The sequence below is a fragment of the Mytilus galloprovincialis genome, chromosome 6 (genome assembly GCF_965363235.1).
Source record: "Mytilus galloprovincialis chromosome 6, xbMytGall1.hap1.1, whole genome shotgun sequence".
Lineage (NCBI taxonomy): Eukaryota > Metazoa > Mollusca > Bivalvia > Mytilida > Mytilidae > Mytilus > Mytilus galloprovincialis.
In genome coordinates, this window is record NC_134843.1 from 15,071,672 (window position 1) to 15,093,571 (window position 21,900).

A 21,900-nucleotide genomic window follows, 5' to 3' on the forward strand; every position below is an offset into this window, starting at 1 on the left:
AGTTTTACTTTCATTGTTGACATTCTTTTTCTTTAAATAACCAGTACATGTACAAAGCATGCGTTGTCAATCTCTAGCTAGGGGGTTAAATTGAAGTTCACATGAATATGGATTTAATGAGGTTGAGTTACTCACTTGCAAGTGAATAATTAATTATCAATGTTTCTTAGCTTAATTTAACAAAAAAGAACCATTTTGGCTGCTAAAAGCGAATTATTATTTCATTATTTCACTTTCATTATTGATTGAACAAAAAAAAAATCTTACTTTAGATTTTTTATATATCTTGTCGCTAGTGCCCCTTTAAATCAACATGATCAAGTAGTCAAAATAAATCGATAATCATACCTACGCCCAAAAACCAAAAAAATGGCACTTTTTTATCAATGCAGACTGAAACTATATCTCTTTTTATTCATTTCCATTATGACATAGCTTAGTACTCAAGGAAATGGTTCTGTGGATCAATAATTATTCATTAGATACCAATTTTCCGGATTTCAAATGTACAGGTTGACATGAATTCAAATATTCAACAAAGGAAATATTTTCTAGTCTTGTATGCAGATCTTGACAGAACAATAACAAAATCATATATCCACTCAAAGACTATTTTTTCTCAATCCACAAAACTTAGTATTGACAGAAAATAATAGAATCCCCAGTATCCAAATTACTCCATCTCACTACCAGATTCATACAGACTTTGATTTCTCTTTACTCTTATTTTTTTTGACTGTGGACTCTCTTCACTCTCAGACCCATCACTTCTCTTTCTCCCCTCCTTATCTTCACCTAATACAAGTCCACTAGTACCTCTTACAACCTCAGAATCACTTCTCTCGCCACTACTTGCAGGACTAGATTGTGACAATGGTATTGTGTCTTCAGAAACTAATGACGGAGTCTCCTCAACTGAAATATCTGGAACAGTTTGAAACTTTTTCTGCTCAGCAATTAGACTTGCAAGTTCTTCGTCATCACTTCCCGGTAAAGCTAATTCAACATGTCCTCTATCACTGGTAAGCTGTAATTGTCTTTTAGCTTTTTGTTCAGCAGTAATTTCTTGTAATTCTGAATCTGTATCGTCTAGATCTGACTGACTTGTCGAACTTTTTGATGGTGAGGTAGATTTATCAATAGATTGTTCTAGTTTTTGCTTTTGCATAATTGCTTTAAACTCTTCATCGCTGTCTTCTTCTGAGTCGTTTTGACTTTTGGCGGGGTTGTCTTTTTCATCTACAGAGACATTTACCGATACGCCCAAAGACATGATGCTATCATCTGCATTACTTGACGATAAAATACTTAAACTCTGATCGCTATCAGCGACAAAACTTTCATATTCTGTATCATCGTCGACATCATCATCTTCATCATTATCACTGCTGACATTCTGGTCTACATTACCGTCCATACTTGTGTCGTACTTAGAATCTTTACCGAGGAACACAGCATTGGGATCAGTTAGATCTAACATTGTACACAGTAGGGTGGTCTGTGAATTAGTCATAGTTTGTGGAGTGGGTGGATTTCTCTCCGATGGATTATATACATCTACACTTTTTTCAAAGTTATCTGGTATGGTTAATGAACCTCCAAAATCTTCAATGATTGAATTCATCTCTTCATTTGTTACATTGAAATTCCACCTGTAAATTAAACAAAAACATATAAAACTTTTCTTTCTTTATTACATATTAGAAAAATTAACATTAGTTTTCACATATTTATTCATGACAACACTAGTTGAAAGAATACTTATAAATTACATTACATGTTTGCTTCATAAGAATCTGTATTTTTTTGATTGGATGGCAACAGTCATTGGGCTTTCCAAAATTAAGTTATGAATGACTGCACGTGTTTCCCACTACAAGGTTGGACGTGCTATGAAAGAATGATATAACAATATAGATTTTAAAAACACTAAACTCGTACATAATTTGTTTAATATATACCCCAATAAAATTACAGAAAGAAGCATTAAATTCTTAAAAACTGAGCATTTGGGAGCGTAGTGTGGATTTATTCAGTGTTTTGGACAAGTCATACATTATCCATTTTTATGCTACAATAGGGATTATTATGAGCAAAGGATTCATAAAACAAGCAAATATCTTCCTACAGAAATAGTTGCTTAAAAAACAGAACATTTGCTAAATTTCCTGCATTATGCATAAATTGCCCTTGTACAAACTGGTGCTCACTTTGCTTATCAGGAGAAAGTCAGTTTTAGGGTTTATGCAGCCCTATATATTCAACAAACTGAAAAAATTTATAACACAATTGTTGCTTACATTTCATGTCATTTGGACTTCGGTGGATATTTGTCTCATTGTCAATCATTCCACATCTCCTTATTATCTTACCATTTAATTAAACTCAAATGTTATATTGGTTTTGATTGAATAGTAAAAGTGTATTGTCATAATGGAGATTTGCAAAGAATGGAAGAGAGATTATAATTTTTCATACAGTACAGTGAACTCTGTATGTTGAGGTCTTTTTTTCTGTTGTGTGGTTGCTGTCCCAATGACATATATATGACATCCTCTTTCATTGCACATTTCTTTGCCTAAGTCAAAATACAGGTCATGGTGATTAAAATGCTGTCTATTTGTGTAATATTATACTGTGGATTAATTATTTTTTTTGTGAACAGATTTTTGTGGATTAAGGAAATCTTCCATCATGTCCATGTTCGTGGATATTTATTTTCAAGGTTTTGGGCGAAATCTACATACAAGACTATAAAATTTGTAAGGGTTCCGCGGAACCCAGTGTCTCGCCTATTTTTGCTGTAAATTGCAGACTCAACAACAATGAGGGAAAAAATCAATAAAAATATTCCTCTTGTTACATGTACTATTTTATGATTGCAAGAAAATCTAAGTCCATTTAAAAGTAAATTACAGAAAAAACTGAGTAATCTTTTTACAAACTTTACTTCTGGATACAATATTATGATCATAAATAAGCTTCTGTCCAAGTTTGGTACAAACCCAGGATAGTTTAAGAAAGTTATTAAAATTTTTAAAACTTTAACCACAGAGTGAATGTAATGGTTCCCTGGAGAAAAACTAAGTCCATTTAAAAGTAAAATATGGAAAAAATGGATTTATTTATTTACAAAATTTACTTCTGGATACTATCTTATGATCATAAACAAGCTTCTGTCCAAATTTGGTACAAACCCAGGATAGTTTAAGAAAGTTCTAAAAACTTTAACCACAGAGTGAATGTAATGTTTCTCCGCAGAAAAAACTAAGTCCATTTATAAGTAAAATATGGAAAAAATGGAATTTTATTTTTTCAAAATTTACTTCTGGATATTATCTTATGATCATAAACAAGCTTCTGTGCAAGTTTAGTACAAACCAAGGATAGTTTGAGAAAGTTATTAAAATTCTAAAAACTTTAACTACAGAGTGAATGTTTTGTTTCCTCGCAGAAAAAACTAAGTCCATTTATAGTAAAATACGGAAAAAATGGAATTTTATTTTTACAAAATTTACTTTTGGATACTACCTTATGATCATAAACAAGCTTCTGTCAAAGTTTGGTAGAAATCCAGTATAGTTTATTAAGAAAGTTATTAAAATTTCAAAAACTTTAACCAAAGAGTGAATATTTGTTGACGCCGCCGCCGACGACGGAATGTAGGATCGCTTAGTCTCGCTTTTTCGACTAAAGTCGAAGGCTCGACAATAAAATGTGTTATTTGTTGAACTTTGAATTTCATAGTTAACATGAAAATTTGTCTCAAACGAATAATAATGAATCCACAGTATGTTACACTGTAATGTTCTTTACATTCTCAAAGTTGCTTAGTCAGACACAGATACATAGACAAAATTAAACTTAAATCACTCAAAATCAAAACATGGGGTTTGAATACGCAAGGTACTGTTGTACTGTATACAACAATTGTTGATGTAAAATGTCATAGAACATGAAATGAGTTGTGATGGATAGAAATTATCCTTTTGCAAGAGCACATATATATGTACATGTATAAGTGTTTGGTGGATTTTGGAATATTCCGATATGAAATAAAACATGAACTTTAGTCTGTTTTGTAGGGTTCTTATATCGTTTCAATTTTCAAATAGTAAAGACAGTGCATAGATTATTTTCTCAACCCAAAATAAGTAAACAGATGTTTTGATATTCATTTGTGTAAGGTCTATTTCTATCCAACGCAGCTCTAATGACATTGAGAATTATCAATCTATATCTAAAGGAAATACGCAACAACCTTTCTCTGCCACCTGGGCCAGGTAAATATTTATCAGCTCTTTTCAAATTGAGAAGATGATTTGTAGATTTAAGAATTGCCAACCACTCAGCATCCAGCTCTATATTGATTGGTTTATCACTGTCATGTGGTACGTCAAGTACCTGTTGCAAAGAAAAAATAACAAAAAAAGTAAGCTTGAAGTTTTTGTAAAAGGCAAAGCATGTATGCAAAAATACAATGGTGGGATGTATAAGTACAGAGATGCGCCAAAATGATATAACAAAATTTGACTAAACAGTAAAGGTTAATTATTAACAAAGACAAATAAACTCTATACAGTCAGGGGACTTACTGAAATAAGTGATTTTTATATCACTTATTTGAGTAGCAAATACGAGGTTTTGTCACAAATTGGGATTTTGTAGTTTTTTTCAAAATTTTAAACACATAGGTTTAAATAACATCTTTTGATTAGTAAAATTAAAAAATATGAACTTTTTGCTTCTTTTTAGTAGCAAGTTTTATGCCTTTGATGCTATCATTTACCTGAAAATTCTATTTTAGTTGAAAAAATGCTATAATAATGGCTTTACTTAAAGAACTGATACTTTCTTAAAAGATTTTTCACAGCAGTGGGAGTATTTTTCCTGTGAAGTTCAAGGTTTCATCTTTCAGATTATGTAATAAAATTCTACTGTTCGCGATAAAAATTTCACTGTTCGGGGGTGTTGAAATTAGTGGGGGTTATTAAAAGAATGATACTTAAAGAAGTGATTTTTGGGAAGGAAATTGAGGTCTGATACTTAAACAAGTGATTTTTATGTCATTATCCTAGATTCAGTACATGGTCATCACCTAAAATGACCTGGTCATCCTAGACAACACAGATGTTGGTTCTGATAAGTTTAGAAACATAATTAGTCCCTGGATCATTAGTATTCTATATTTAAAGCTACACTAATGTTAGTGATTAATTTGTACTACTTAAATAGGTGATTATTAAAGAAAGACAACTCTAACTTCCAACCTTTATGGAAATAATGTTACTTGAATCAGTGATTTAGAAAATCACTTGTTTAAGTAAGTCCCCTGACTGCTATAACACGTAATTAAGATGATAAACAATGTCATTGTATGCATGTGCTTGTTCCAAGTCAGGACCCTGTAATTCTGTGGTTGTTGTTTATTGATGTGTTACAACTTACATTTTTGTTTTTCGCTGATTTTTTTGTACATAAATTAGGCTGTTAGTTTTCTCGTTTGAATTGTTTTACATTTGACATTTCAGGGCCTTTTATAGGTGACTTTCTGTTATAGGCTTTGCTCATTGTTGAAGGTCATACAGTGACATATAGTTGTTAATATCTGTGTCATTTGGTCTCTTGTGGAGAGTTGTCTCATTGGCAATCATACCACACCTTCTTTTTTATATCTTAATATATTATCTAAAATAAAAACATGGTAAATTTGATTTTGAGCCTTATTAACACTTCAAATGTGAATACCGGTAACACTAAGTCATAAAATTGAATACCTAAAGTAAAATAACAAAAAAATTAAACTCCAAGAAAATTCAAAGTCTTTTATAGTTTGTGGAGCTACAGTATTGTATTTGGAATAGTCATTTGTATGAAATTATGGAAAAGCACCACAGGTGTTATACACTTTTAAAGTATGTCTGTTGTAATTTTAATCACTAAAGAAATGTTCCATAACAGAGAAGGCTATGTTATATTTATTAACAAGAATGTGTCCCAAGTACACGGATGCAACATCTGCACTATCATTTTCTATGTTCAGTGGACCGTGAAAATGGGATAACATCTCCAATTTGGCATTAAAATTAGAAAGATCATATCATAGGGAACATATTTACTAAGTTTAAAGTTGATTGGACGTCAACTTCACCAAAAACTACCTCGACCAAAAACTTTAACCTGAAGAGGAACAGATAAAAGGACGAATGAACGAACAAATGGAAGGAAAAACAAACGGATGCACACACCAGAAAACATAATGCCCGTAAATGGGGCATAAAAAAAAGTATGGACTTCTTCCATTCAAATGAGTTTTTTTCAATTATCACAAACAGAAATTCTTATTATATATAGATTCCAGAACAGTAACAAGTGTGTTATGATATTTCTCCACTCAAGACACTTAAATTTTAATTTTTTAAGTGCAAGGCTTGCAGAGCTTTTTAAATAATTAAAATTTAACTGTTGAGAGTGGAGAAATATCAGAATACACAAGTTATAGTTGTCAAAGTTTCTAAATATCAATGTGTACTGTCATTGTTATTTAAAAACTAACATAACCATAGAAAAAGTATCAAGTACCTCTATATATATATGTGTGTTACAGTAAATAGGTGAAATTAGGAATTACATGTAATTACTAAAATTTAGGAATTACAGGTAATTCCCAGTGCACTTAGTTAATACAAGTAATTCCTGAAACGGCCCAGTTATTACCAGTAATTACTAATTTTAAAATGAGTTTTTACACCTATTTACTGACTGCTAAAACAATGTTGTGTTATGGTCAGATGATCAAAAGTTATGGTAATACTTACTAGAAGATCAGTTAGTACTCTTAAAATATTGAATGGTTGATTTGTATTCATAATATCTTGAATAAATATAGACTTTCAAATATTTGGTTAAATCAGGGTATAAACTTTAGTTTGAATCCAAAATGGTTAAAGTTGAGCATTATACAGATAATGTTTGACCAATTTCAGCAAGAATATTTAGACTTATTACCTTATAAAGATCAGATAACGTTGTGAAGGTTAAGAACTGGAATGAACTGTTATGTGCATTAGCTTCGAGATATTTTTTTTTTTGTTAAATCATTTGTAAAAATGATATAGTGAAATTATAATTCACTGTTAGTAGCCAATCTAGTTCTATTTTGTTAAATTAGCTGAGAAACAAGGTTAATGAGTTGTGCACTTGCGAGTGAATATTTGGACCTCATTGAATATGATTGTATTCATGTGACCTTCAATTCAACACCTAGCTGAAGATGGGTTATCGATGTATTGAGCTATTAAAATTGTAAGGGTTTTGCAGAACAAATAGTCTCGCCTACTTTTGCTGTTAATCGCAGGCTCAACAAAATTAAGGAAAAAATATTAAAATTTTCCTCTAGATACTATCTTTTGACTAGTACTATAAGAAGCTTCTGTCAAAATTGGGTAAAAATCAAGGATGGTTTATAAAATCTAATGTTCGTCCCCAAGGGTATCACCAGCCCAGTAGTCAGCACTTCGGTGTTGACATGAATATCTATTATATGGTCATTTTTATAAATTTTCTGTTTACAAAACTTTGAATTTTTCGAAAAACTAAGGATTTTCTTACCCAGGAGTAGATTACCTTAGCCGTATTTGGCACAACCTTTTTGGAATTTTGGGTCCTCAATGCTCTTCAACTTTGTATTTATTTGGGTTTTTAACTATTTTGATCTGAGCGTCACTGATGAGTCTTATGAAGATGAAACGCGCGTCTGGCGTATAAAATTATAATCCTGGTACTTTTGATAACTAATTAAAAACTTTAACTGCAGAGTGTATGTTATGATTACTATGGAAAAAACTAGTCTATTTATCATGTTTATAAGTAATATAGGGAAAAAAGGATTTTTTACAATCGTTACTTTCAGATATTATCTTATGATCATAAACATTTAGCTTCTAGCCGTCCAAGTTTGATAGAAATCCAAGATATTTGGAGAAAGTTATTTTAAAGTTTTAAACCACAGTGCATGATTGAGAATTTAGTTTAACAAAATTATGAAAATCAATTTTGAATTGATATCATTGTCTTGCATGCATATATTTATGGAGTTTTAAGACCTATAAAACAACCATTTTCCAGTTTCAATTCACAAACACTAATGAGTATGCACTTTTGATGTGCCTTCTATTCCTACATCCCCAAGTAAGCTCCCTTAAAATCTCTACCCCTTTACTTTCTTATTTGGTATCTTGAGTTATGTTTTTTTCAATTTTAAAACAAAAACATCAAGTTAGTAAATAGCTGTAAAAATGACCAAAAAAATCAGTAATTACCAGTAATCACTGAAACAACTAGTAAATACATGTAATTACTAAATTGGCTAGTAATTACAGGTATTTACTGAAATGTTTAGTAATTACGTGTAATTCCTAATTTCACCTATTTACTGTAACATATATATAACAAAGGAAGAAAAATATACCTGTAAAAATTTGCGTCTTGGCAGACATTTGTCCAGTGATAGGAACTTTGTTACCTTTGACTGACCATCTGAGGACTGAAATAAAATTCAAATATATACTTTTTAATATTTCAATATTTAAAGAATATTTTGTACTGGTGCTCCCCCTGAGATATAGATATATAACTGTCCCAGGGTTGGTCTCCTGCTTGTGTGTTTAACGTCCACATTCTGTTTCACAAGTATGTGTCTGTCACAAGCCAAAAGGCTGTAATACAGAGATTGTTGTTTGTTGCTGTTTATCATAATTTTTTTTTTCAAAATTAAAGCTGTTAGTTTTCTCATTTGATTTATTTTAAATTTCACATTTCAGGTCCATTCATAGTTTGCACTGCAGTATTGACTTTGCTCCTTGTCAGAAGGTTATAAGGTGACATATAGTTTCTAAGTTGTAAGTTTTTTTATGGAGTGTTGTTCTATTTGAGAACACACCACATCGTCTTAATTTATATTTTAGAACTTATTTAATATCGAAAAGCAAACATTTGCTTCAAAATTTCAGCTAAAGATAACAATTTTGTATGAAGGACCTTTTACAAATCAGAAAATCAAGGGTTGACAGATGTGCGTACTGGAACTTGCCTCATGTTGGACTGCTGCTGGAAACTTGATGTGTAGATGGGCAGCAAACCAGTATTCTGGCTTTAAGTAATACAACAATTCCTCATGGAAAGGATTCCCTAGTCTGCCATCATCTATGTCCTTCTGAAAATCTGGTTTCCTCTTTAACAGCTCATGAACATCACCATACTTCCAAATGTTTCTAGGCCAGTCATGGGATACAAATATCTTAACAGGTCTTGTTAACTATATTTTATAGTATAAAAAATTAGTGCATAAAAATGATAAGATTTAGGTTATGCATTAGCAAAATACATTTTTATTTTCATTACCATAATCAACTTGGAAAAGTTGAAGCCATCTCTTTTGCTAACAGAAGCTATGTTTGTGCCATTATAAATTAAGGAATTGATTTTAAATAGTTCACTCATCTTCAAATAAAAGTATCTGTGAAAACAAAAATAATTCCAAAATGTTTGTCTGTTTATACATTAATCATAATTAATACACAGCTGCGTCATGAGCGCACGATACTCCAATCACTTTATCAAAGAATAAAGTTGAATAACTTCTCAATGTCAAATTAGAAATTTATGAAAAAATAAAAGGAGGTTATCTTAATAGATATAATAAGTCACCAAAGTTTTAATGAAAACTGCTCAAAGCACTTTAAAAGATATTGTCAGAAAACTGAAAAATCACCCCTTTTTATGATTAAAATCCAATAACTTATAAACATAAAATCTGAAATTTATAATAGAGAAAAAAGAGCTTACATCAATAGATATAGACAATTCACCAATGTTTCTTGCAAATTGTTGAAAGCATTTTCGAGTTATTGTCTGAAAACTGGAAAATCAAACTTTTTTAATAAATAAAACCCCATAACAAGAAAAAAAAATATCTAAAATTTATAAAAAACAAAAAAGGAGCTCATGTCAACAGATAAAAACAATTCACCAAAGTTTCATGCAAATTGATGAAAGATGTTTTCAGTTGTTGTCCAACATGTTGACAACCAATTGACAGAGGGTATACCATAATATGTCCTGTAAACGGGCATAAATAAAAAGGTTTTCCTTTAAACATTTGTGGAAGTTTTATTTTAAAAGTATTTCACTCTAACCAAAACTGCCACAACAATTTCCTTGTTTTCAGTACCAGCTTAAAACTTTGGTTCATTGGACTAAAAAGATTTATATCAATATTGTCTTTCTATTCAAACCATAATTTTCGTGTGTCTTTCAATTTCTTATTTTTGTATTGTCTTACCTGCTTCAGTCTAAATATTTCCAAAGCTCTAACATGATATGCTGATCTCTTGGCATCTTCATTGTATGGTGGGTGTTCATAATGTCCTGGAATTGTAAAATGTTCTCTCAAAATATATTGATATCTTATACTAACTGTGTGTTTAATTTTTAAATATCCTTTAAATACAGCTTTCTGATATCAATTCTCCTTGTAACACCCATACTAATAACTTGACAAACCAGTCAGATTAAAATCAAACCACTCACTTGCTATTGTTAATACATATGATATATCAGGAAATGAGAGCGCTGAGTGGTTTGATTTCAATTAGACTGTTGATGAACGATCCTCCATACTTTAATGTAAATTCTCTACTTTTGATCCAGTTAAAATATTTTCACCTATCAGTGCTATCACTTTTTACCTGTTAGTATAGTCATAGGTGGATCCAGGGAGGCCTTGCCCCCTTTCCCCCCTATTGTGGGAAAAGTTTGGTTGATAATATAGAGAATCACTGAAGCATGACTGAAGTGCCTCCCCCCTCCTTGGGTCAGACAGTGGACCCTCTCCTATCCCCTCTTTTATGAAAAGTTCTGGATCAGCCACTGATATTAGCAAAATCAGTTATGAAGAGATGATTTTGGCTTGTAATCATGATATGTCTCATTTGCAATGCTTATGATTTGATTATCCCAATTAGGTATTGTATACCTCATACCTGCCAACTTTCACGATTTAGGCGTGTACTACACGATTTTGACCCTTTGACACGATTGCACGATCGTGATCGTGAAAAACCCTCTAAAACACGATTTTGTGAAAATCTACACGAAAAATATGATTGTTCCCGATTTTGATCTGTGTCTAATGGAATACAATTGTGTTCAGCCAATCAAATTCTATGTTTCTCATGATCAAATTAATCAGCCAATCAAAAAAGTTTTCTCTCAAGAATATTCTAACATCCTAGATTTTTAACTTGTGTTGTATTCCTCTGTTTGTTAAAATCGTGAACATGGCAAATGGTTTTTCACCTGCAAGGAGGTTCTTACATAAGAATAAGAATAAAAGCATGACGGATTGACAAACTTGAATGATGCAGTACTACCATAAAGATAATAAATAGTAGTTTATTCACTAATTTATTGATATTACACTTGATGTAACAAATGTTATAAATTTATGTGTTCAATTAAATTACCAAATTAATTAAAGTACAATGTACTATTCTTTATTTTTTCCATGGACAAAACAAAAACCCCCCACATGAGGAATCTTTTAAATGAGGGACTTCAAGTTAGTCAAGGGGTCATTTTACTCTTGTAAAAAATAAAATAAAAAAATCATTAAATGTAGATTTTTTAACTTAAAAATGGGAAATTCTAACATTATATTTAAAACAACTTTTCTAAATGAAGGGTCCAATTATTTTGAAAAATAAAGAAGTTATAAGGCCAAGAACATATCAAAATTCTTGAACATGTGTTGACCATATAATACCAGATATATCATATATCATATCATAGATGTATAGTTCTTTGGGAAAAGTTTCTTCAAATATGTGCTCATTTTTACTTAAAGAAAAAAGTGGTTTTTAATGTCTTTACATTTAGGGGTTACCCCTAGGTGTTGTTCCCAACCTGATAAAGGTCCTTCTTTGTGCATAATTTTAAATTGGAAAAGTCAACAATTATTTAATATCCTTACACATGAAATTAATTCCTGGTCTTGCAGCCACATGTTCATCTTTTCTACTGATATATAATAACTAGAATCATGCAAATAAAAATAAACTTAAGAAAAAGGCATGTAAGCTCATCTTACAAATATGACACTTTTTCTAGACCATAAAACAGCACGCGCCAAATAGTCGTCGCAAAGTATTGTAACTATGGTAACCTTTGAAATTGTTTTCGCGCACTAAAACCCCCATGGGCACTTTCAAAAGTTGGCAAGTATGATACCTTAAAATCCGATATTTGTATGGACAGTATATTCGTGAGCCAGTGACCCCTAAACTATTGCATATATCTCAATCTTCATAATATGAAAGCTTTGGCCAATGATGCTCAATGCTTCCAAAGGTGAGCTGGTTGGTTTGCTTCAAATTCTGTTCAGCCAATTTCCTTTTTATTCTTCTTGTTTGAGCTGCACTTTTAATAAGTATTGATCGAATCTAAAGATATGCAGCTTTTATGGAGGGATGAGTTGACATTAACAGCAAATACAACAGAAATCTTGACACATTCTATTTGATTCAAGGAAAATTTTAACTTTTAGAAATATAACAATGTAGACAAGTTTACCTTTATGTGCATTATGGCCTTTATAGATACCAGAACAGCCAGCTATTCTAACTCCTCCTACTTGGATAACACCCGCATATCCTGTAACAGAAAAAAAAATAAAGCAAGTTTAAAGACCAGAACAGCCAGCTATTCTAACTCCTCCTTCTTAGATAAAATCTGCATATCCTGTAATAACACAAACAGATAAAGTAAGTTTAAAGACTAGAATAGCCAGTGTTTATAGCTCTTCCAACTCAAATAACACCATGATATGTTGTAGCAGACAGTATTTGCATATCCTTTATATTTCAGAAACACTTAAGAGCATATTTTTACAAAAATCTGTTCTAAGACTTTTGTTTAAAATGACATGTTATAGCAAATAAGAAAATGTTTGTTTTATGGATGTGCAATGATTGCATGCTATGCCATAATTATGCACATAGAAATATTGTTGCAAGAAATAAAATGTTATGTTTTGATGTCATTTAATCAGAAGCAAAAAAAAATGGTTCTGAAAAATATACATGATATATGCATTAGGATATCCTTATGCTTCAAACATGTAAAATATGACTGTTAAAACTCTCATGACTCTAAAATAACAACCTAGAAAATTTTCAAAATCAAAAGCAGCCTTATATTCACCAATTCTTACAACAGTATTAAGTTTGTAGTAATTTGATTTTAGGATACTAGAGCTGGTTTATGATATTTAAAAATGCCTTTTATGCATCTAATGGTTAAAGATCTACAACTCTGGAATGACAAATAAGAAATGTTTTGTTTTATTCACTTATTTGAATAATTATGTAAAGTTTTCAGTAAATCAATCCAAGCAAACTGAGGTTATTGAATTGTAAGTAAAATAAACTGTTATCACAGAGATATGTCTCGCCTTTTTGTAATTTTGATTATGCAAATGTTGAAATCAAAATAGAAATACTTTAACATCTTACACAAGTTTAGTTATGAAAATATTCAAAGTCAATGAACCATGACTGAGTTAAATGGTTAAACAATCTCCATGTAAATGAGATGTGCCAATGCTTATACAACTGCATACTAAATACCATCATGACCATTGAATTATCATAAGTTGTTCCCAAATCTAAATACAAACATTAATTAGTAAACTATAGAAAAGTTTCAAAGTCAATAAGAGGGGGTGGGGCTATATAATCTCCATGGAAACAATACTTGCAATTGCCAATAAATTTGCATACCAAATATCCTTGACTTAACATTAGCAGATCATCTTAAACTGATCTAATCACCAACTAAAACATGTAAACTAAGATAAGTTTCAAAGTCATTACTGTGACTGAGGGTTGAGGTCAAATATTCTCCATGGAAATGAGGTGTGCCAGTGATTATACAACTGAATACCAATTAACATTGGCCTACCTGTACCACTAATGCGTCCCCTTGAATTGACCTAATCACAAACTAAAACTTGATTACTAAGAAATTTTTTCAAAGTCAATAGACCATGACTATGGGGGCGGAGCCTAATTATCTCCATGGAAATGAGATATGCAGATGCTTACACAACTACATATCAAATATCATTGATCTACCACTTGTGGTTCCCCATAAACTGACCTAATCACAAACTAATATATATGTAAAATAAGCAAAAGTTTTGAAGTCAATAGACAATGACTGAGGGGGCAGGGCCATATAATTTCTATGGAAAGGAGATGTGACAATGCTTATACAACTGCATACCAAATATGATTGACCTACCACTTGTGGTTCACCATAAACTAGACCTAATCACAAACTAATACATTGTTGATGGCGCCGGAAACAGCATACCTATTTCTTGCTTTTTGACTCCCGTCAAGGCAAGACAAAAAAACCTAAATCTGTCAATGAAAAACTTCTACTCTAGTAGAAAATATTTAAATGGATATCAAGCTCAACAATAACAGAGAGTTTTGAGAAAATCAATCCAGGAATATTGCAGTGAGTGCACAATATGTGACAAATCTCTGGAAGTATAAATGCAAGATATATACATTGTATATACAACTTTTTTTCAAATGTTGAGCTGCAGTTCAAATAGTTTTAAAAGCAAACAAATTAAATACCACCCAATTACTCACAACTCGCCATATTGAAATTATTATACGTATGTGATGAATGAACTCCTTACCCATATAATAAATATTAGGAGCCACCCATCCACCATATGGTAATTCCTGTAAGTAATTTGATGCTTCATGGTTGCCACCAACAAATATGGTTAAAATAGGGGCTTTCTTCTCTCCAGAATAATACCTGTTAATATAAAAAACGAATTCTATTTTGTTTTTTGTAAAATAAACATATGATTCCTCTTTTAACAATCATGACAATAGTGATAACAATATCAATTTTAACAAACAACAGGATAGCTTTCGAAAGTACAAAATGTATAGAAAGATATGTAACATGTAACTTATTCAACATAATGCTGACATAAACTATCATACCAGCAATGACAAATGACAAATGAATGACAAAATAACAATTTCAAGGCAATCCAATGTACAAAATGTAGCTTCATGAGTATCAAAATTCCTCCTCTCAAAAGTCTAAATGCCCCCATTCCCCCCCCCCCCCCCCCCCCGCAATAATTGATTCTTCCATGACTACATGTGATTTTGAAGTAATTGTGAGCCTTTCCCCTTGTTTAAATCAGCTGATCTTAGGTTGTCTGATCTCTTTAAATTTCATATAAATATTTTTAGTATGCAGAACCTTCTAATCAATTAAATCTGCATGTTCAATGTATTTTCATGAACATATAAGTACATGCATGTACAATGTATTTTACTCAAAACAAATCACTTTGCTTCTAAATTTCAAGAATTCTGAAGTTGTACATGTATGTACGTTAACACCAGTATTTGTTTTAAAATGTTTATTACTTGTAAAATGTTTTAATTTCCTGATATTTTTGTGGTACAGCCATACATTGCATATCACTTTTATTTCTAACAGCTTGAAAATCTCCACACATGAGCAGCAAATCAACCTTAATATTGTTCTTCTGTTCAAGCAATTCTATTGTTTCATAAATCTTGTCTAATTCTCCATGGCAACAACCTTCTACTGCAATCTTCATCCTGAAAAAAAAATTTAAATACATGTACATTTGTAATATAATAGTATGTTTATATCCTTTTTTCTGTGATAAATAAATCCTACAATATTTCTTACTGTGAGAATAATACTCTAGAATATATTATCCATTTGGATCCAATATTGTAAAGAAATTGCTATTTCATTCATCATGTTCATAGCCTTTTTCTTCTAACTTATTTATCATTTAAATAAAATTGATCACTATTTGGTGAGAAAGTTACCATTATATAAATATTGGAAACTGCCCGATGTCTTCTTTATGTGCATGATGTATTAGATATATGTTGTCGTCTTTTCATGTGTTAGCAATGGTTAGTAGTCATGTGACAAAATAATAAATCAAAAGTGAAATAAATTTATCAACCCATTTAAGTCTCCTCTTATAACAGATTGATTTTCCATGAACAGTATTTATTCATTGATATGATTTAAATTGTATGAAGAAAAGGAATAGAACGTAGCTTTTTACCTATAGTTTTCGACAGGTTCAATCTCTTAAACATTTGTTAAACAGAAGATCCTAGACCACAAGTCCTCAGAGCACTGCTAATTTGAAACCCTGTACAAAATATATCTCTTTGTTATGTTTTCAGTAAGTTAATGTCGGTGACCCAACATACATGACATACAATAACTTGAAATGGTTCAAAGAAGAAGCCAGATTCATCAGGCATGAATATTCTCAAGACTAATGAACAGTTACATCCTTATTAGAGAACCTGAAACAACATGAACTACATGAACTACAACAATTACAGAAGAGAAAAATACATCAAATACAAAATATCTTTTTTTCACAATGTAATCAACATGATCAACAAACTGTATAATGTGTAATTGCAATCCCAATAATGCAATTCCAGAAATCTTGATGACGATACAGTCATGACAGTAGCATCAAAGACAATTTGTTAGAATATGATCAAGTACTGAACAACAAAAAAATAGCTTCTCCATAAGACCCATTACACACTGGAATGAACTACTGCCTAGTCTATTGGATATTGATGATTATGAGTCAAGACCAACCTCATAGCACACAGATATCTGTGAAACTGTGACAACTTCAAGCAGCCAATTTGTTCACTTGTTTACAATAAAATATTCATTTAGGGTAATTGCATGAATTGGTTAAAGATAGCATTATTCAATAGATCCGAACAACTGTAAACCAGGAAATTTCCAAGCCTTCTTTATTTCGCGTGTTTTATGGACACAATCTTAATTCGCGCTGTTTTGAATTCAGGATTTTCCTTTGGCCTATATAAATATTTTTTATATAAGGGATATAGAAAGTGAACAGCTTTACATGTATAGTAAATCAAGTGATAAAATCAATCAGAAATCTTTTGTTTTCCGGTAATTTCTGTCATGACTGTTAAATAAAGGCAACAGTAGTATAATGCTGTTCAAAATTCATAAATCAATTCAAATTAAAAGTTGTCTTATCTGTTTGTAAAAACACATACACTATAATAGAAAAGAAGACCTATTTATTTTAAGAGTGAATTAAATGCTGCTAGGATTAATGCTAATTATTCTATCGTTTGATCTGTTTTATCTGTGTAGCAGAATCAACGAGTAATACTTTTTAGTGTTTTATAACTGATTGACAGGTGTCATTAACATATTTGTAAGGAGTGTTGTTTACATAACAATATCCGTAATGACCGCTTGCTTGAGATGGGGCCAACCTTAAAAATATGTTTGTTTGCAGTTTTCCGACTGTACCTTCAGACTGAAGGGTCGGTAGGTAGGAAAAATATTTTATTTTATCAGCCAAAATACAGTTTAAACAAGCAGTTACACTAAACCAAGTTTCTTGTGAAGAAAAAAAAAACATTTTAAAACAACAAACACTGGACATGCTGAAAACCAACATCAATTGAACAGGCATTTTCAGATAAAAAACTTTTTAACCAAAACTGAAACTTTAACATAGTGTCATTATCCAATTTATGACATAAAATATGGTATAATTATTTAATACTGGAACACTTATAAACAAGGAATGTCATTATGACTAGAACTGTTTTAAAGAAATATATTCAGACATGTATGCTTCTTGACTAGAATGTTTTCATGAGTAGAGTATTTTCATCAGAAAAATGTAGATATTAAAGACTTATAAGACAATGTATTAAAGAGTGTATATTTAATAAAAATAAACATAACCATTGAATCTTCCTCAATTGAAAAAAAAGGCAACTTGAAAAAAAAGTATTAAGACATTCGACTGTTTTCATATTTCTAACAATATTTAATTATATGTGATAAGGTTATATTTTTGCCAGGCTTTAATGAAAACCAAAGAAATCTAAAGTTTGGGGTGAAATCCAAAGCACCCCATTAAAAGTAAATGGTCTGTACTGAAATGTTTTTAATGCATAACAAAAAATGGCAGCATAGCTCCTAAGGACATGTTTTAATTGACTTCACACAGGCCACACAGTTTGGGTATAATTTAATATTGTAAGAAAGAGAATAATTGCAATGAGTGGGGTAGCCCCCCTTATCCTAAAGGAGCATACTCATTGCAATCGAAGATAGATTTAATATAGAGAGAGTATATTTATTTTTCAAGCTAACCATTCATTTTCTCTACATCTTTGTGTAGTTAGGGTTGCTTCTTATTGATTTGGCATGATCTATATCCATTAACATTTCATATGAGCCCTTCTCTTCTACTTCTACTTCTACTATATAATGACCGCCTTCAACACGTTGAAGTTTACATAACTTTTACTGTACCGTACAGGCGTGTTTACAGATATCCATGAAGATTAAACACAGGGGCTTGTTACAATTGCCGGGTTTACTATCCATACGAACCCCTAAAAAACCACGTGTTTTTTAAGGGTTCGTATGGATAGTAAACCCGGCAATTGTAACAAGCCCCTGTGGATTTAAGTCACGGAGGAGTGGTTTCATCTTTGTCGTCTTCACAACGATTTGTAATGTAGAAAATATGCCATACTTCAAGCTGTTGTCGAATTATTTAACCACTGAAGTTGGTTTCATAAAGTCAGGCTCCACACATTATGTACCCGATTTGTTTGAGACAGAATGGTTATCGTGTCAGTTATGAATATCCGCTGCATCATCGTCAATGATATCATCACACATCATTACATGTGCCTGAATCTGTATAAACAGTTTACTAATAAACTTGTTTGTTTGTTATTTTGTCTTAAAATTGACACGAGACGACAGCGTAAAGTACTCAACCGTGACTTCATGGATACCTGTAAACAATTTCCATGCGCTTTATCATTAAATGGTCACACGAACGCTTGACGGGAAGCTAAGAAAAATCGAATTTGAAATGCGTAATTGACCCAGACTTTAAATCATTTCCGGAAAGGACCCAAAGTTCCGGATCGCGTCAATAGAAGTATTAAAAAAAATTTCTTCAAATTTAAAGCAATAAAATTTTCACAGTCGGGAGGATTTTCAAGGGTCGGTCGGTAAACTGCAAACAAACAATATTTTAATTTAAGCCTGGTGATCTACATATCCTATTCGAATACTTATATGGTCTTCATCTTATGAATATAATTTCCTAGGAATTTTCGCTATCGTTTAATGTTCGCTTTCAAGCCTTACCACGAAAATAGGGAAAATAAAACTGCCACAAAAATTTCCCTGTTTACAGTATTTCTCTCAGTTATGGAACATTTCATAAGGCTACAAGTAAACTAGCCACAACTGTACTGGTACATTGTATATTTATTACAAAGATTATGCTAACTTGTGTTCAACCATGTCTTATAATACAACATTTTGTTAGTACATTTATGGTTTGTCCATTATCCCAGAACTTGGGTGGACAACAAATTAACCCACCAATATATACTGTTTTTATCTGCACTGGCACGTATATATTTAAGTTCATAGCCAAATTTAAAAAGAACACATTATATATTACTCTAAGTTTACAAATTCATATGTTGGTTCTTCAACTGACTCTTTATCAATGTTTATTGCTTTTCCATTGAGATGTACAGGGGAAGTAAAGACAGAATAGGTTGACCCCAAAAGCTGTCTTCTCCATTGACATGATTGAATTGTTTTATATTTGTCACTTTGGAACCTTTTAAATAATACATGTAGCTGACTATACAGTGTAGGCTTAGCTCATTTTTGAAGGCTTGTAAGTGTCTTTTGTAGAGTTCAGTTGTCTCATTGGCAAATTTATGACAATCATACAACATCTTATTTTTCTATTCATGTATTCCTCACAGGGATACAAGATCTTTCAATTAATGTATACATTGTAGATGTAGTCCAAAAAATCTTCATAAATTAAATTTTATTTTTACGTCACAATGTCCATGATGTCCTTAAGCTTTGATGTTCTTCTCCCCCACATGATCCGATGTAAACCAAGCTTAAGGTTGTCCAATAAAATTCATTTTAGATGAATCTGTCATGCGACTTCCATCACTATGACAGTGTATGTGACCAAAATATAGGCATTGTCACTTCCAACACATGTTGAGTGAATGGGTGAAAAGTTTGATTTTATACTGCACAAAATATTTAGGAAATCAAAATCTAATAGGATGGTCATCCTCCCTCATTCCTAAGGGAATCAAGATTACATACTTATACTGTAGTACTTCTTACTGAACATAAATTAATTCCATTTTTACTACCCTACAGAATGACAATTATGAAAATGCTGGAAACTTTTAATAGAGATGGGATACAGGCGCACCTTAAATATTGTAAAAGTAGTCATTAAGGCGTGCAAAATTGAAGATCTTTTCCAGTGAGAGACACAATTCAAGAAATTAGGTATTATTTGAGATGAATCGAATGACACATCACAATAAGGATATTTTGACAAATCACAGTAAAATTTAAACTAATCTGTCACTATAAAAAGTACCCGAAAATTAATTTTTGAATTCTGACAGTAAAAGGCATTCATACCCTCATTCATAAAACTACAGTGTACAGTAATGTAAAAATAATTATTGGAAAGGCGTGCAGGACGTAGTTTTGTAAATAATCAAAGATATGGCATATATCTTTAAAATTTGTATGGAATATAGTATATAAAATTAAAAAGATTACTTGTTTATAATTGTAGTGTGATGTCATGTGTAATAAATGCTTAAAACTTGCTGGCTGCTTTTTCGAAATTCCCCCAAAAGTTATAGGAAGCTGTTCAATGATGATAAAAATCGAACAAATTCAGGAGTAAGTCTGGTGTATTTTCCGGAAGTGGGGGATGCGATTCATTTCAAGTTTTTTTTTACATTTTTTTTTATAGATTAATGATGGTTAATGGTTATGGCAGATATATATAAAAAAATACATTGAAATATGTAGATTAACTGCAGTATCTAAAAACAATCTTATTTAAATGTATCAGTAAGTATATTATCATGGTATTGATTGAAAAAATCTAAATATATTTTAATTCCCACCAATTGGTTTGCATAGTTAACTATACCATGTATACAAATTCTTGATCATAGCAAAAAACGGGTTGCATCGAAAAATAAACATATTCCTCGGCGATTTTCGTTTTTTTTTTTTTTTTTTTGTTTTTTTTTTTGGTCTAAATTTTCAGCACACTGACCGTGACATACATTTAAATGAAAAAATATATTGTAGCACAGTGGCGGATCCAGAAATTTGCATAAGTGGGGGCCAACTGACTGCCTAAGAGGGGGCCCGCTCCAGTCACGCTTCAGTGATTTCCTATATAAACCGAACCATTTTTTTCCCCAAAAAGGGCCCCCCTAAATCCGCCTCTGTAGCAAATGAGGTAAAAATAACAAACTAATTCATAGTATTCAGTTTATCATGCAAATGTAACTATAATATATTGTATGTCTCTCTTAGTAATTTTAGTTGTGCATTATCAATGCACATTATAATATATTTTACATGCTATGATAATTATTGTGAAATTGTTGAATATTTTAAAAGCTTATGCCCCCTATTAAGGGTCCATGATTGCAATTTATAAAAACTTGAATCTTAGATTTAGGAAGACTATCTATATAGCTTACGGAATCTTATTTAATTCGGGATGAATGAAACAATAAAACATAAGGTCTTTGAAAATGTAAAAGTTTTGCCCGAAAATACGTGATTATCAGCGGGTTACATTTAGACAGCAGCAAATACAAAACA

The 21,900-nt window shown here is 31.4% G+C and overlaps 1 protein-coding gene across 4 annotated transcripts; it reads right to left on the reverse strand.

The window, feature by feature from the left end:
• Positions 1 to 394: 394 nt before the first annotated feature.
• LOC143079030 (lariat debranching enzyme A-like) lies at positions 395 to 20,964 on the reverse strand. Of its 4 annotated transcripts, XM_076254142.1 has the most exons (10): positions 20,830 to 20,935; positions 16,217 to 16,306; positions 15,531 to 15,728; positions 14,774 to 14,898; positions 12,631 to 12,711; positions 10,343 to 10,428; positions 9,092 to 9,316; positions 8,471 to 8,545; positions 4,262 to 4,404; positions 395 to 1,652 (listed from the first exon to the last, which is right to left on the reverse strand). In XM_076254142.1, the coding sequence occupies exons 3-10, from the start codon at positions 15,725 to 15,727 to the stop codon at positions 674 to 676; spliced, it is 1,911 nt and encodes a 636-aa protein (XP_076110257.1). In that variant the 5' UTR covers position 15,728; positions 16,217 to 16,306; positions 20,830 to 20,935; the 3' UTR covers positions 395 to 673. The 4 variants fall into 4 exon arrangements, with proteins under 4 accessions (XP_076110257.1, XP_076110258.1, XP_076110256.1 ...); XM_076254143.1 differs by lacking the exon at positions 16,217 to 16,306 and having other exon boundaries at positions 20,881 to 20,964; XM_076254141.1 differs by lacking the exon at positions 16,217 to 16,306 and having other exon boundaries at positions 20,830 to 20,945.
• Between the last annotated feature and the right edge of the window lie 936 nt (positions 20,965 to 21,900).